The sequence below is a fragment of the Condylura cristata genome, unplaced genomic scaffold, assembly GCF_000260355.1.
Source record: "Condylura cristata isolate star-nosed mole 26May11 unplaced genomic scaffold, ConCri1.0 scaffold00024, whole genome shotgun sequence".
Lineage (NCBI taxonomy): Eukaryota > Metazoa > Chordata > Mammalia > Eulipotyphla > Talpidae > Condylura > Condylura cristata.
In genome coordinates, this window is record NW_004567125.1 from 14,885,349 (window position 1) to 14,897,442 (window position 12,094).

The 12,094-nt window shown below is 40.0% G+C and overlaps 1 protein-coding gene across 1 annotated transcript; it reads left to right on the top strand.

The window, feature by feature from the left end:
- The first annotated feature begins 1,657 nt into the window (after window positions 1-1,657).
- On the top strand, window positions 1,658-5,031 carry LOC101635614 (cytokine SCM-1 beta). The gene is made up of 3 exons (XM_004688110.2): window positions 1,658-1,730; window positions 3,944-4,058; window positions 4,806-5,031. The coding sequence occupies exons 1-3, from the start codon at window positions 1,670-1,672 to the stop codon at window positions 5,029-5,031; spliced, it is 402 nt and encodes a 133-aa protein (XP_004688167.2). The 5' UTR covers window positions 1,658-1,669.
- The last annotated feature ends 7,063 nt before the right edge of the window (window positions 5,032-12,094 follow it).

Consider the following 12,094-nt stretch of genomic DNA (forward strand, 5'->3'; position numbering starts at 1 on the left):
ACAGACAGGTGGCCCAGTCCACTCTGGGCTATCCTGTAACAGTTTTTGGTGCCCAACGTGGGGCCTGACCCACAAGCTCACAGTTCACATGAAGAATAGAGGAGCCCAGAGGCTCCACTAGATCCAAAATGGTCCATTGAAATACCCTTCTTGTGAATTTATTAAAGACCTGAAATATTTATTTAAAAGAAAAAAAAAAACTTAAATGGTAGAACTTTTCTTTTTCAGCTATGTAGCAGTGTACTTCAAAATACACTTTCTGAAGAACCCTGAGATGACAGATATGCTCTATTCTTTTTCCTTTGGAAACATTCAGGAATATTACTATGACATCATGCAATTATGTTAGCAGTATTAAAAAAAACTGATTTTACTACATAATAAGGGCACACCTTCAACACTCTACAAGATTGTCAATACAGCTGGACCAGTTTTAAAAACAAACATCTCAAGAAACCATCTATAGCCTTATAGCCTTTTGGCTTTTTCATCCCTTGCAAATCCAAAACTTTGGCTGACCGGCCTATCTTTACAATTAATATATCCAACTGTTGCTCATCACTTTTTTCATTGATATTCTCTTTCTAATAGGATGCTCTTTCTATCTTCGGATGCAAGTCAGAAGGCAAAAATGAACCACGACAACTCTTCGCCTGGCCTATCACCCACTCAGACCTCTGTCTTCCCCCCTTTCCTCCTACTTCCTCTCTTTAATTAAAATAAAAAGGGGGATATGAGAGTCTGCTAATCCTAAGCGGCCTATCCAGCCTCCATTTTGTTACCTACAAAGCAAAGTCAGAACTTCCCAGTCTTAAGAGCCCAACCCTAACAAGGTGACTTTCATATCAATTAAGAGCATAAAGCTGGATCACTCTGAGATGGGTGTGCATCAAGAGGTATGATCAGGAATTCGTGGGGGCTGAGAACGGATGCATAAGCCTACTCCTGATGGATGCATAAACCTACTCATGACCTATACATTATGATGGGGAACACCCCGGGGGGCTGTTGACTGATGAAAAATGAAGGACCCCAGAAGCTGATCAGTGGAACGCCTTATTGATAAGATTGAAATCCTGACTGGGGAGTCAGGGCTGGATGCACATATCAAGCTATCAGCAAAGGAGAAATACAATTCCATCCTTCCCCTCCTTCTTCTCCCTTTCCTTTTCTGCTTCCTCATATGACTAATGCTTTATGATTGGCTTATCAATGAAAGGGCCAGGTACTTGCTGTTCAGCAGCATCCTGCATTATGTAGCCTGCTCCATGATTCCCATTGTTTATCAGTGTGAGGGTTACTCGACACAACAGCAATCCTCAAAGAACTTGTAATAGTGGTACATGCAGATGGTAAATTAAATGAAAGCTGTTATGAAAATACAGGAGTTCATTTTCACATTCCTAATAGTAAGGGCAAAATTTTCCCACTGCACATATATTTAATAACAATATATTTCCTATCCTTAAAATGAAGAAGGTAAGAGAACATGCATACACGTACTGATCTGTCAAAATAGGTGGGGGCGATGGAATTAGTGACGTTACACACATTCACCACAGAAAAGGTACATTCAGATCACACAGGAAGTCATTGGAGCAATAATAAAAGAGACACGAGAGGAGCTGTCTCTCATCTTCTCTCGACACATCTCAGAAGGACCTCAGCAATGAGAACTCTCATCCTTGCCTTGTTCGGGATGTGCTATCTTGCTACACACACAGCGGAAGGTAAGTGGGAAGGCTATTTACGGATTAAGGAACTGTTGTGCAGACCGGTGGGTATAGATTTTGGTCTTGACTGAGGCTCTGACTGGAGAAAAATTCTTTCTCCAAGGGCAGCCTCAGCCTGCCACGTGGGAATTGGGATTGATAATTTTGGGACTTGTAGTTTCCAGAAACAAAGAGAATTTGGTTAGAACCTGGATTCTATCTTCATGATTGAGTGGCCTTTGATAAAATATGTAGATTCTCTGGGCCTAGGCTGCTTTATCCGTAACCTGAATATACTAACTTTAGTCTCATCTGGTATTAAAATGAAATAAATCTTCTGATCACTTATTGGATTTCTTTACACATCAGAAATTCTTGAAAGCATTAGCTGTGACACTGTGATGTTTATTTATGTATGCCCTTGTAGTTTTTGCCCATTTAATACTAATCATAACTTCTCAAAAAATTTGAGAGTTTAATCACAATGGGGAAATGAATTACAGGGGTATGTTCTGAATCAATCAATATTTTCTATTAAAAAATGACAGAAAACTCAGACCTTCATAACCAGAAAATCAATATTACCTTCAAGTATGTAGGAGGGTTTATTATGACTGCTGTTCCCACTTATGATAAATTTTTGAGTTTATAAGAGACTATATGATGTGCTAACAAATAGATCAATGCTTTATTCATAGTCTAAAAATACCTGCATTATTTATTTTTAAAAATTAAAAAAATATATTTTTATTATTTATTTATGCATACAGAACTGGGGTACAGGCTAGAGGTACAGGGGTGGGGAGAGGACTCACCAGAACAAGCAGATTGATGAAGTACACTGCTGAGGAGCAGTGGGCAAGGAGAGGTCTGCGCACCCTATGGGTCACCTCCCTTGTGGGGATTGGACTCGCGCTGAAGGGCTGCAGCTAGCTTCATAGAACTGTGCTCCAAGCCTTTGTGCCACCAGGAAGAGCCCCAACATATATTTCTTAAAAGATCATATTTTCTCCCCAAATGGGTTGGAGTTCATTTCTTCCTGTGATTTTGGCCATGAGAACATCTTTTATATAATCAATATTTCATTACATTAATTAATTACATTAATTAATAATTGTAACTAATTGTGAAGCCAATATTTTGGCGAACTCTTTTTCAAAGCTCCACATTTGTAGACATGACTTAGACTAAAATAGCTGACCTGGTCATGGATTCAAGAGTGTCTGTGAAAACCGGTGGCAAAGTCTGGAACTTCCTGAAATTGTGCTTAAAATTAAAAAATATTGATGAAACAAAAAGCTTAAAACTATTAAATCAGACCAAATGTTGCAACATGGCTGCTAATTTACTAAGACAATCAGCATGCCATTTGGTGCCATCCAGGTGAAGATAGAGACAAAGATGTTCCATAAGAGACTGAAGACTATAGACACTGGGATCTGAATCCTGGGTTTTCTACTTGAATGAACTCCACAAATCCTATGGGATAAGACTTTCTATGAGGCAAGACAATCTCTGCTTTGACTCAATTTTGCAATGCAAATGAAAGTCATATCTTAACTGATAACATGGAAACACACACATTGCTAAGAATAAGGAGAAGACTTCGATTTTGTGGTTCAGTGTCCAGTGGGATTCTGTGAATCTTGGGAGTCATGTTAGTTATTCACAGAAACAAATATTGTTTAAATAGTCAGCCTGTTCTCTGGGCTCAGAGACATTTGAACATTCAAAACAAACTGGCAAAGACAGAGGGCAAAGGACATGCATTTGGGATACTGAGGATGGTGGAAAGGAGTTAAAAAGAGCGTTGTTAGTGAACTTTTTTTTAATTATCATGTTGAAAAATATTTTGCTATTAGCATCATTGGAGATTACAACTGATCATCATCAACATTTTTTTTTTCTGAATATTTCTCTGTGAAGCAAATACCAGTCTGTTTTGGCTTAGGAGAAACTGATTAGATTTTACCAACCCTTTCATATTATAAGCTCTCCTAAGTTATTTTCCTTTCTCCAGTATAAGATGATTGGTTTACATGAAAACTTTGATTCTCCTGAGTCATTTTACTAAGGATGGATACTTTATGGATGGCTTTATAGAGCTCACATTTTACCATTAAAATGAGAACATCTTAAAACAAGCTGCTTCTTATTTAATATTGCCTTCCTCACATTATTCTTTATTTGAAATGGTGTTTTAATTTTGGTTGTTTGGTTTACTTCACCAGGTGTGGGCAGTGAAGTCATTAAAAGGAGTGTCTGTGTACAACTAACCACCAAGCCACTTCATGTTAAACAAGTCAGCAGATACATCATCGATGAGGGCCCCGTGAAAGCCATCGTGTAAGTTTGTCTCCCCCCAGTGCTGGGCTTGATGGAACACAGTTTATAGAAATGCTGCCCTCCTGAGGAAAAATTAGTGTTTTGAGAGTTAGGTTTGGAGATGGCTGGTTCAGATCAGGTTTTGACCATAGAGCACACTGCTGTGATTATTCCCTTTCCTTCTCTCCTTTCCCCTTCTCTTCTTTCTCTCTGTGCCTGCCCCCTCTTCCTCTTCTCTCCCCTCCTTTCATTTATAGTGTGCTGGAGTAGATCAATGTCTATGGAGACATGTTAAAATCTAGCTATATGATATTCTCTTTCCAGGATCTCATTTTTAGAATAGCAACTTTTCCTAACACACAATTGCAATTTTACCCTAAGAAATTATGATGAAGAAAATACCTCCTTTTCCCCAAATTAAGATGAATGTACTTAGGTTTGAAAGGGAACTAGACTAGCTGACCCCAAGCACCCAGTTCAACCACAGCTTTTGGTAGGACTATTAAGAACAGAAGCCTGGAGTTGTGGAGTGCAGAGTTGCTGGGTACTACCTGCAGATATGTCTTGCCTATGCTAAGCGATATAGAAGTAGAGGAAAAGTTTCATGATTCTAAATGACTATTTCTTCTAGCAACTTCTGAACAGGATAGCTTATATCTGGTTTGATAATAATCTGTATAAGATATCTTCTATCTGGTTTGATCTTAACTCCTGATCCCAAAGCTTCCAGGAGGTAACCAATTTTTCTATCTTTCCTTTGCATTGCAGATTTATCACCAAACGTGGCATTAAAATTTGTGCTAATCCAAAACACAAGTGGGTGAAAAATGTTGTCAAAGATCTGGATCGCTCAGCCAAGAAAACCATGACCCAGACCATTACTACACGAGTCCAACGAGCCACCAAGGCAGTCACCAACACAGCCACCAACATAGCCACCAGCACAGCTATCACCCTGATTAATAGACTGGCTACTCGCCCTCTTACCAGTTAGCCAGCCCATCGCCCTTTACAAGTTCATGGACTAATTAAATAATAGTCACTTTTTATGTTTGTGCTGCCTGAGTCCTGTTAATTTTCATTTTTTAAAAAAAGATTTATTTATTTATGCATATAGTATTGGGGTACAGGCCAGAGATACAGGGACGATGAGATACGCCAAAGTGGGGAGTGCTGTTACTTTTCATTTTTAAATCTGTTACATTTTCTACTGAAATGCATAATTAATAAATATTTATTATTGAAACACTCACAAAGTCTTTTCATTATATATTGTGGGAGGTAATATGTCATTTATGTCCTATTTCTATCTAAGCAGTATCCATGAGGTGAGAGATTTTGGGCAACATCTATCAGAGATGAAAATGATAGCCATCATTACAGGTTCTAGCCTACGGTGGTTCACCAAAACTGACAATGGTGATAATAGCAATATTCAAGGTAGATTTCAGCCTACCCTCCAAATGGATTCCTACTAATGATACATAGAGACAAAATAACCCAACGGTCATTTGGTTCCCACTTTACAATTCCACTGCTCAAAAATATGGTTTCACTCAAGTTTGACCTTGATCAAAATTTCTTACCTCCTCATGGATTTTTTTTTTTTAATCCCCTATGAAAAGGAGCAAAACTAGGGCTTGTCAATTTTTTTTTGTCAAGGTAGCAAGGGTTAGACTTTTGGTGAAATGGAACTTGGCTAAAATAAACATCAGTCTCTTTGAACAGGGAAACAATCTCACCATATTTCTGTGGTTTCTGTAATTATCTCTACTTATCATACTGTCGGAGACCACAGCAGATGTCAAAGTCCAAATTTGACAGGTGGGTGGTCAGGGGTCCTTTTCCCAAAGGATGAGGTGGCATGGGTGAAATGAGGCAGACACTGACACTCTAGCTGGTGCAAGTATCTCCTGCCGAAAACTTCAGCCGTTCTTTATTTAAACAATTTCCAAGCAATAAGATTCCATCAGTATGGGCACTGAAGCAAATCTTTAACAATTAATTTCCATGGCTACACCGAAACTTTTGTGATTACATGTTACAAAAAAATTCTTTTGATCATAGAAAGAAAACCACCAGAAACAATCAGCATCCCCATTTTTTCAGATTGATCAATCATTCTAGTCAACATCTCAAATAAAGCAGCAGATCTTTAAGTCCTCCTATGAATAATCCTTTCCCAGATTCCAAACTGCCCAAGGAGGAAGTATATCCTAATCATATATTTTTTTAAAGATTTATTTATTTGCTCATACAGAACTGGGGTACAGGCCACATACAGAACTGGGGTACAGGCCAGAGGCTCAGGGGCGGTGAGAGGATTCACCAGGGGCAGAGCGGGGAGCAGACCAGGCAGATGGACAAAGTACACTGCTGAGGGGAGCAGCGGGCGGGTCAGGAGAGGTCTGCCACGCCATGTGGTCTCCTCTGGGGCAGGCGGGAATCGAACTCATGCAGAAGTGGCTTTAGCTTCTCAGTGCTGTGCTTTAACCCGCTTCGCCACCAGGGAGGGCCATATCCTAATCATATTTTATCCATATTTATAAAGACAATCTACACTCTTGATTTATGCTAAGGTACTTTTCTGAGAAAATCATTGTCAGTTGTTAAACATTTCTGTAATGGGTTCTCAATGTCCAATTAGGCCGCAAGCAAAGGAGGGCCAAGAATTGCTTGATGGTCAAATACAATTGCTATTAGCCAAGAACAAGTACAAGGTAGTTCAGTAAGCATTGCTATGGAGACTCCCCTAATTATGTCTTCTTAGGAACCAGAACTCCCCTTTGTATGTCTTCTTGGGAACCAAGCAGGCTCCAGCATCTCGGGAGTCTCCCCCATTGCCGGACCTTGTCATAAGACAGCATGGGTAGCATAGCCTACGTCATCATACAAGTCATGTTTTCTGTCAATAGGCTTTTATAACCTCAAACATTGTTACATGGAAGGTATCTTGAATGTGATCACAGGTTCTTGCAGGCAAATTTTAATTACATGTTTATCTGGCCACTCAGTACTCTGCACTCTTGTTCTCCTATATTAACATTAAGTTGCTGATATGACAGATGATTAAGGTTCTAGTTGCCAAACACTGGTGATTTACCTCCAGTTCTATCTGACTCTACATCTGAGACTTGACTGCACCTTGATAGCCTCAATAGTCTTACGTGAATAAAAAGTACAAATTGTTGTCTAGTGCCAAAGGGATATTTGCAAGGTCCTGTATTTTCAGAGGGTGACCTGAAATGCCAGGCCTAATCATCCAAATAGATGATTGGAGACCATTAAAAGTTGCTTTGGGGTTATCTACCTTATCTCATTGCTGTTTGCTCACCATCATTTCCAAAGCTGGTCTTGAAGAAAACAAGCACTCACTAAGAATAAAAGGCTTATGCTATGAGGGGTGGAAGCTGGCAAAGTCACAAAAGATAAAGGGGGTGCCTTCCTGGCTGAGATATAAATTTGTGTTTCCCAAATGTATCCCAGACTCCAACATTTTTATAGGTAACAATCATGACATGTGGAAGGATGTGGGAATGCTCATCTTGTTAACGCTTCACATTCCCTAGGGTGATGTCAAGGAGTTTCAGCCAAATAGTTGAGTGTTTTGAATTCATTTAGGTGGAAACTGAGTCTACTAACTGTATATCCCTGAAGTTTTTAAAATTTCCATTCTACTCAAAGAAATAATGTAAGCAGGATCTATCGCAAACTATTAACTTTTTAAGTGCCCGTGACCCCTCCTTTTTGTTCCGATGACACCTAACCCTTAAGCTAAAACTTTGCAGTCTGCCTGTTTTCCTTTTTGCCACCAGTTAGTCTGGAAGTTGTTATATGACTTATTCAGTGGGTGGCCAGTGCCTAGCAGATAAATCTAGTGGGTCAGTTGATATTTGTTGAATGAATGGAAGGAAGAACATATATTGTATTTCCTTCACTCTAACCTTCTATAATTCTAAATTTAATACAACACAAATTGTTGGGGGTGACCAGGTGCAACAATAACACAACAACTACCGGTGGGACTAGATAAGGGCTGTAACGAACTGGGCCTCGCATCAGGGGCATAGCGATGAGTCACCCCTTTAGAATCTGAGCTGAGAATCTATATGAGACCCTTTCCCCTTATAGCAGTGGCAGTAGCTGCGGACCCCACCCTAGGGGCTCCATCTCAGCTGCTGCCCGGGAGCAATAAACTCTGCTCAGCTTTTCTGCCTCCTGTCTTTCTTCCTTACGGCTGGTCACAGAAGTCGGGACAAAGCGCACATAAGCTTTTTTATAGGAGTTACACTTCAGTAAACATTTTTTAAAGTAAATTTCTTTATTATTTATTTACTTGTTTTTAACTAGATATTTTACAATGTTTATTATATCAGTGTATTTGTTTTAGGGTTATCACTTCAAACCTCCACAAATGTATGTTTTCAGGCCATGCCCACCACCAAAATCCCAATAATCCTCCACCAGGTTCCACTGAGCCTCCTCTTTCCCCAATTCCTAACCAACCACCTCCCCCTTCTGATTGCCTCAGTTTTATGTCAGATGTCAAGGGTTTGCTATTGACTTGGTTTTGTCTGATTCTTTGTTTTTCCTATATGTTTCACATGTAAGTGAAAATAATGTATTTTTCTTTTTCCTGCTGACGTGTTTCATTTAGCATTATCCTTCCCAGTTCCAACCAAGCTGTTGCAAAGGTCAAGAGTTATTTATTTAATAGCTGAGTAATATTCCATATTGCGCGCGCGCATGTGTGTGTTTGTGTGTGTGTGTTTGTGTGTGTGTGTGTTGGGTGGAGATTATCTTCCACCTTTTTCTGATGTGCTCTGTTCTTGGACACTTAGGTGCTTTCCATACTTGGCTATTACAAATAGGCCTACAATGGACACATGAGAACATATATCCCTACAGATTCATGCTTTTGCTTTCTTTGGATGGATACCCAAGAGTAGATTTGCTGGATCAGGAGGTAGATCTATTTTTAATACTTAGAGAAACCTCCATATATTTTCTATAGGACTGGGTCAGCCTACATTCCCACCAACAGTGCACTGAGGTACTTTTTCTGCACATCTCCACCAACTCTTGTTTCTACTCTTTCTGATGTGGGTTGTTCTCACAAATGTGAGGTGGTATCTCTTTGTGGTTTTTATATGCATTTCCCGATGATAAGTGAAAATGAGCCTTTTTCTCACGTGCATGTGGTCTATTTTTGGAGACATGTCTATTTTGCTCTTCTGCTAATTTTTTTTAATGAGGCGAATTGTTTGCTTCTTGTTGAGTTGCACGAGTTTTCATATATTTTGGTTATCAGCAACTTGCCAAGATATATGATGTGCAAGTATTTTTTTCCCATTCATTAGGGTGTCCTTTGGTTTTCCAGATAGTTTCTTTCACTATATACATTTTTTTAGTTCATGCAATCCCATCTGTTTATCTTTTCAACAAATGTTATTGGGGACACTTTATATAGTATACTATAGACAAGACAAGATACATTTCTGTCCCCCAGGAATTCACAATCTAGTAGGCAAGACTGTAAGGCAAGCAAGCCAATGGTGGCACTGAATTTGAAACAGGAAACATGCTCAAGAAATAAAAATAACACAGGGAACATGGCATGATCCTTACCTTCTGGGACTTGCACAGTAAGTAGAAAGTTCCAGCAGAAAACAGTATGTTTCATGTCAGAGAAATCCGAGGGCGTAGGAGGGCATGCAGGAACAAACCTGTCCTGGTCTTAGCATGTAGAGATGATCAACACTGCCTTCCCTGGAAAATAGCCTTTAGCCTGAAGGATAGCCTTTACTTGAAGGATGATTCAGCATTACCCAGAGGGTGTCAGTGACTTCCAGGCACAGGTAAAGGCCTGTGTATAACACAAATCCTGGTGTGTTAAGGAAATGTGGTTTGCTATGTAGAAATTAAATGTAGAAATTTCTTAATATGACTGGAGGATGAAGGAAGCTTAGACAACAGAAGGAATGAAGTCAAAAGGTGAGGTTAGACAGACAGATGGGGGAGGTAGTACCAAGGGCTTGTCCACTGGAATAGGGAGTGTGCCTTTTCAAAGGCTGTGAGAAATGAGACTCACTGACAAGCTGAATATGAACTACAGAGGCTAAGATAGGAGCTGGGAAGCCAGTTGAGAGATGACTGTGGACCTGGTGACTTTGAACTTGACTCGGTATGTTATGCATTTTATCCTTTTTCTCCTGGGTTGTTTCTGTTTAGCCGGAGATCACATTTTCAAGATAGGATTTCCTGACTGGTGGTGTGACTCAGTTGGACATGTCAAGTGCCCAGGGCCACCAATTCCATTCACTAGTTCTATGTCTGTGGGAGACCAGGATGGGATGGGAGAGACTGTATTTGTGTGAATTGTCTTATCATTTGCCTTATCTATTAACTAAGCTGCAGATATCTTGATATCCAAGTGTTTTAGAAGTTCACAGAACAAGCCTTTCTCATTTATTCAATTTCCTGACAGTTGAATCCCTGGGGTATGCAAAGTTCACAGGATCTAGGTTGCTATCATGAAACCCATGATAGGTGGAGGAGAAAGTGTGATCATTAAAGCCATTCCCACCTGTTCTAAGCCACTCAGCTCCAGGGGTTTCTAACTTTTGGAGAACTTTTTGGGTCCCTAGCCTAGGTGATACCCTTCTCATGTGCTCACTCAACCTCTGGATTGTCTCTGTTATTGCTTACGTCCCCCCACAATACCAATTTATTGTTCTTTTCTTCTACCTAATTTAGTCATTGGGATGAGGACTGTAAATTTGTTCTCTGTGTACCTACTGTCAGGCACTGTATCTGGAACATCATTGGTTTCCACTAAAATTTTGTGGAATATATACATTACAAGTATGTGTATATATATATTGTATGTATTTCTACTCCAATGGTTATTATAAAGAGCCACAGGAATGCAAAAGAGAGAATATCAAAATCCCCCTTGGGAAAATTAGGCAAAGTTTCGCAGAAGAGGTGATGTGTAGACTGTACCTTCATACCTGAGGAGCTGGCCTAGAAGAGAAGCTGGGGGCAGGCATACCTGCCAGAGGAAAGCACAGGAATGAGAAGGTACAGAGAAAGGGAAGCCAAGGCATATTTAGGAAAACTACTCACTTCTGGGGTGATGGGTACAGAACTCAGGGGTCTGGAGGAAAGGTAGTGGAGCTAGGCTAAGAAGACCATGAGTGAAATGTCAACAGGTAGGGTTTTAATCTCAGAGCTGAGATTTGGAATCCTAAATTGGAGAAAGGCAGACAATGGTGGGGGTGATGGTGGAGGGGAATAGTGAGGTGACCATGAGTCCAGGTGGAGAGAGATGGTGGTCGGAATTAGGTAGGGCCAATGAGAACGGTGAGGGCTGACAGAATTGGAGTGGTTTGGTTTTCAACTATGTGGGGACTGAGGTAGTTGGAACAATTAAAATCGCTCTGAGGGTTTCAGCTTATGCTATTAAGTAACAGCATAAGCTGAACAACTCTCTGGTGAGTCGAATTTCTAGGGTGGTTACTAATAGGCATTGAAGAAAATAGTACCAAGGAGAAGATGAAAAGAAGGAAGGAGTCTGGAAAAGTGAAAAGAAAAAGAAAAGGGTTATCAGTTTTAATATTCAAGTAATTCAGACCAAAACCCAAACTGCATTCTTATTGCCTTTTGACAGATGAGAGATGATCTTTTTTAACCAGGATGAGGTAAAAATAAGACTGAGTATCTGTGAAACTCTTTATGCCCCTTGGGGGAAAAAAGAAGTACGTATAAATGGAATACAGTATCTACTGGATGAGTCACCAGCATTATTTTAAGAGGGATTTGTCACACGCAGTGGGAGGCAAAGAGAAGCAGAGAGATGACTCTATAATGAGAGATGGAGAGAAATGAGGTGAAAGAGAAGGTTTGAGTAGGAATTAGGAGTGGTAAGCCTGACTTGCAAAATGGAGTTTGCGTAGAGACACAGAGGGAGGTCAAAGGGACTTTCTTTCCTGAAAGGAACTTGTAAACTTTGGGAAGACTACTGAGGGTACAAAGAAAGGAGTGACTTAGAGTTA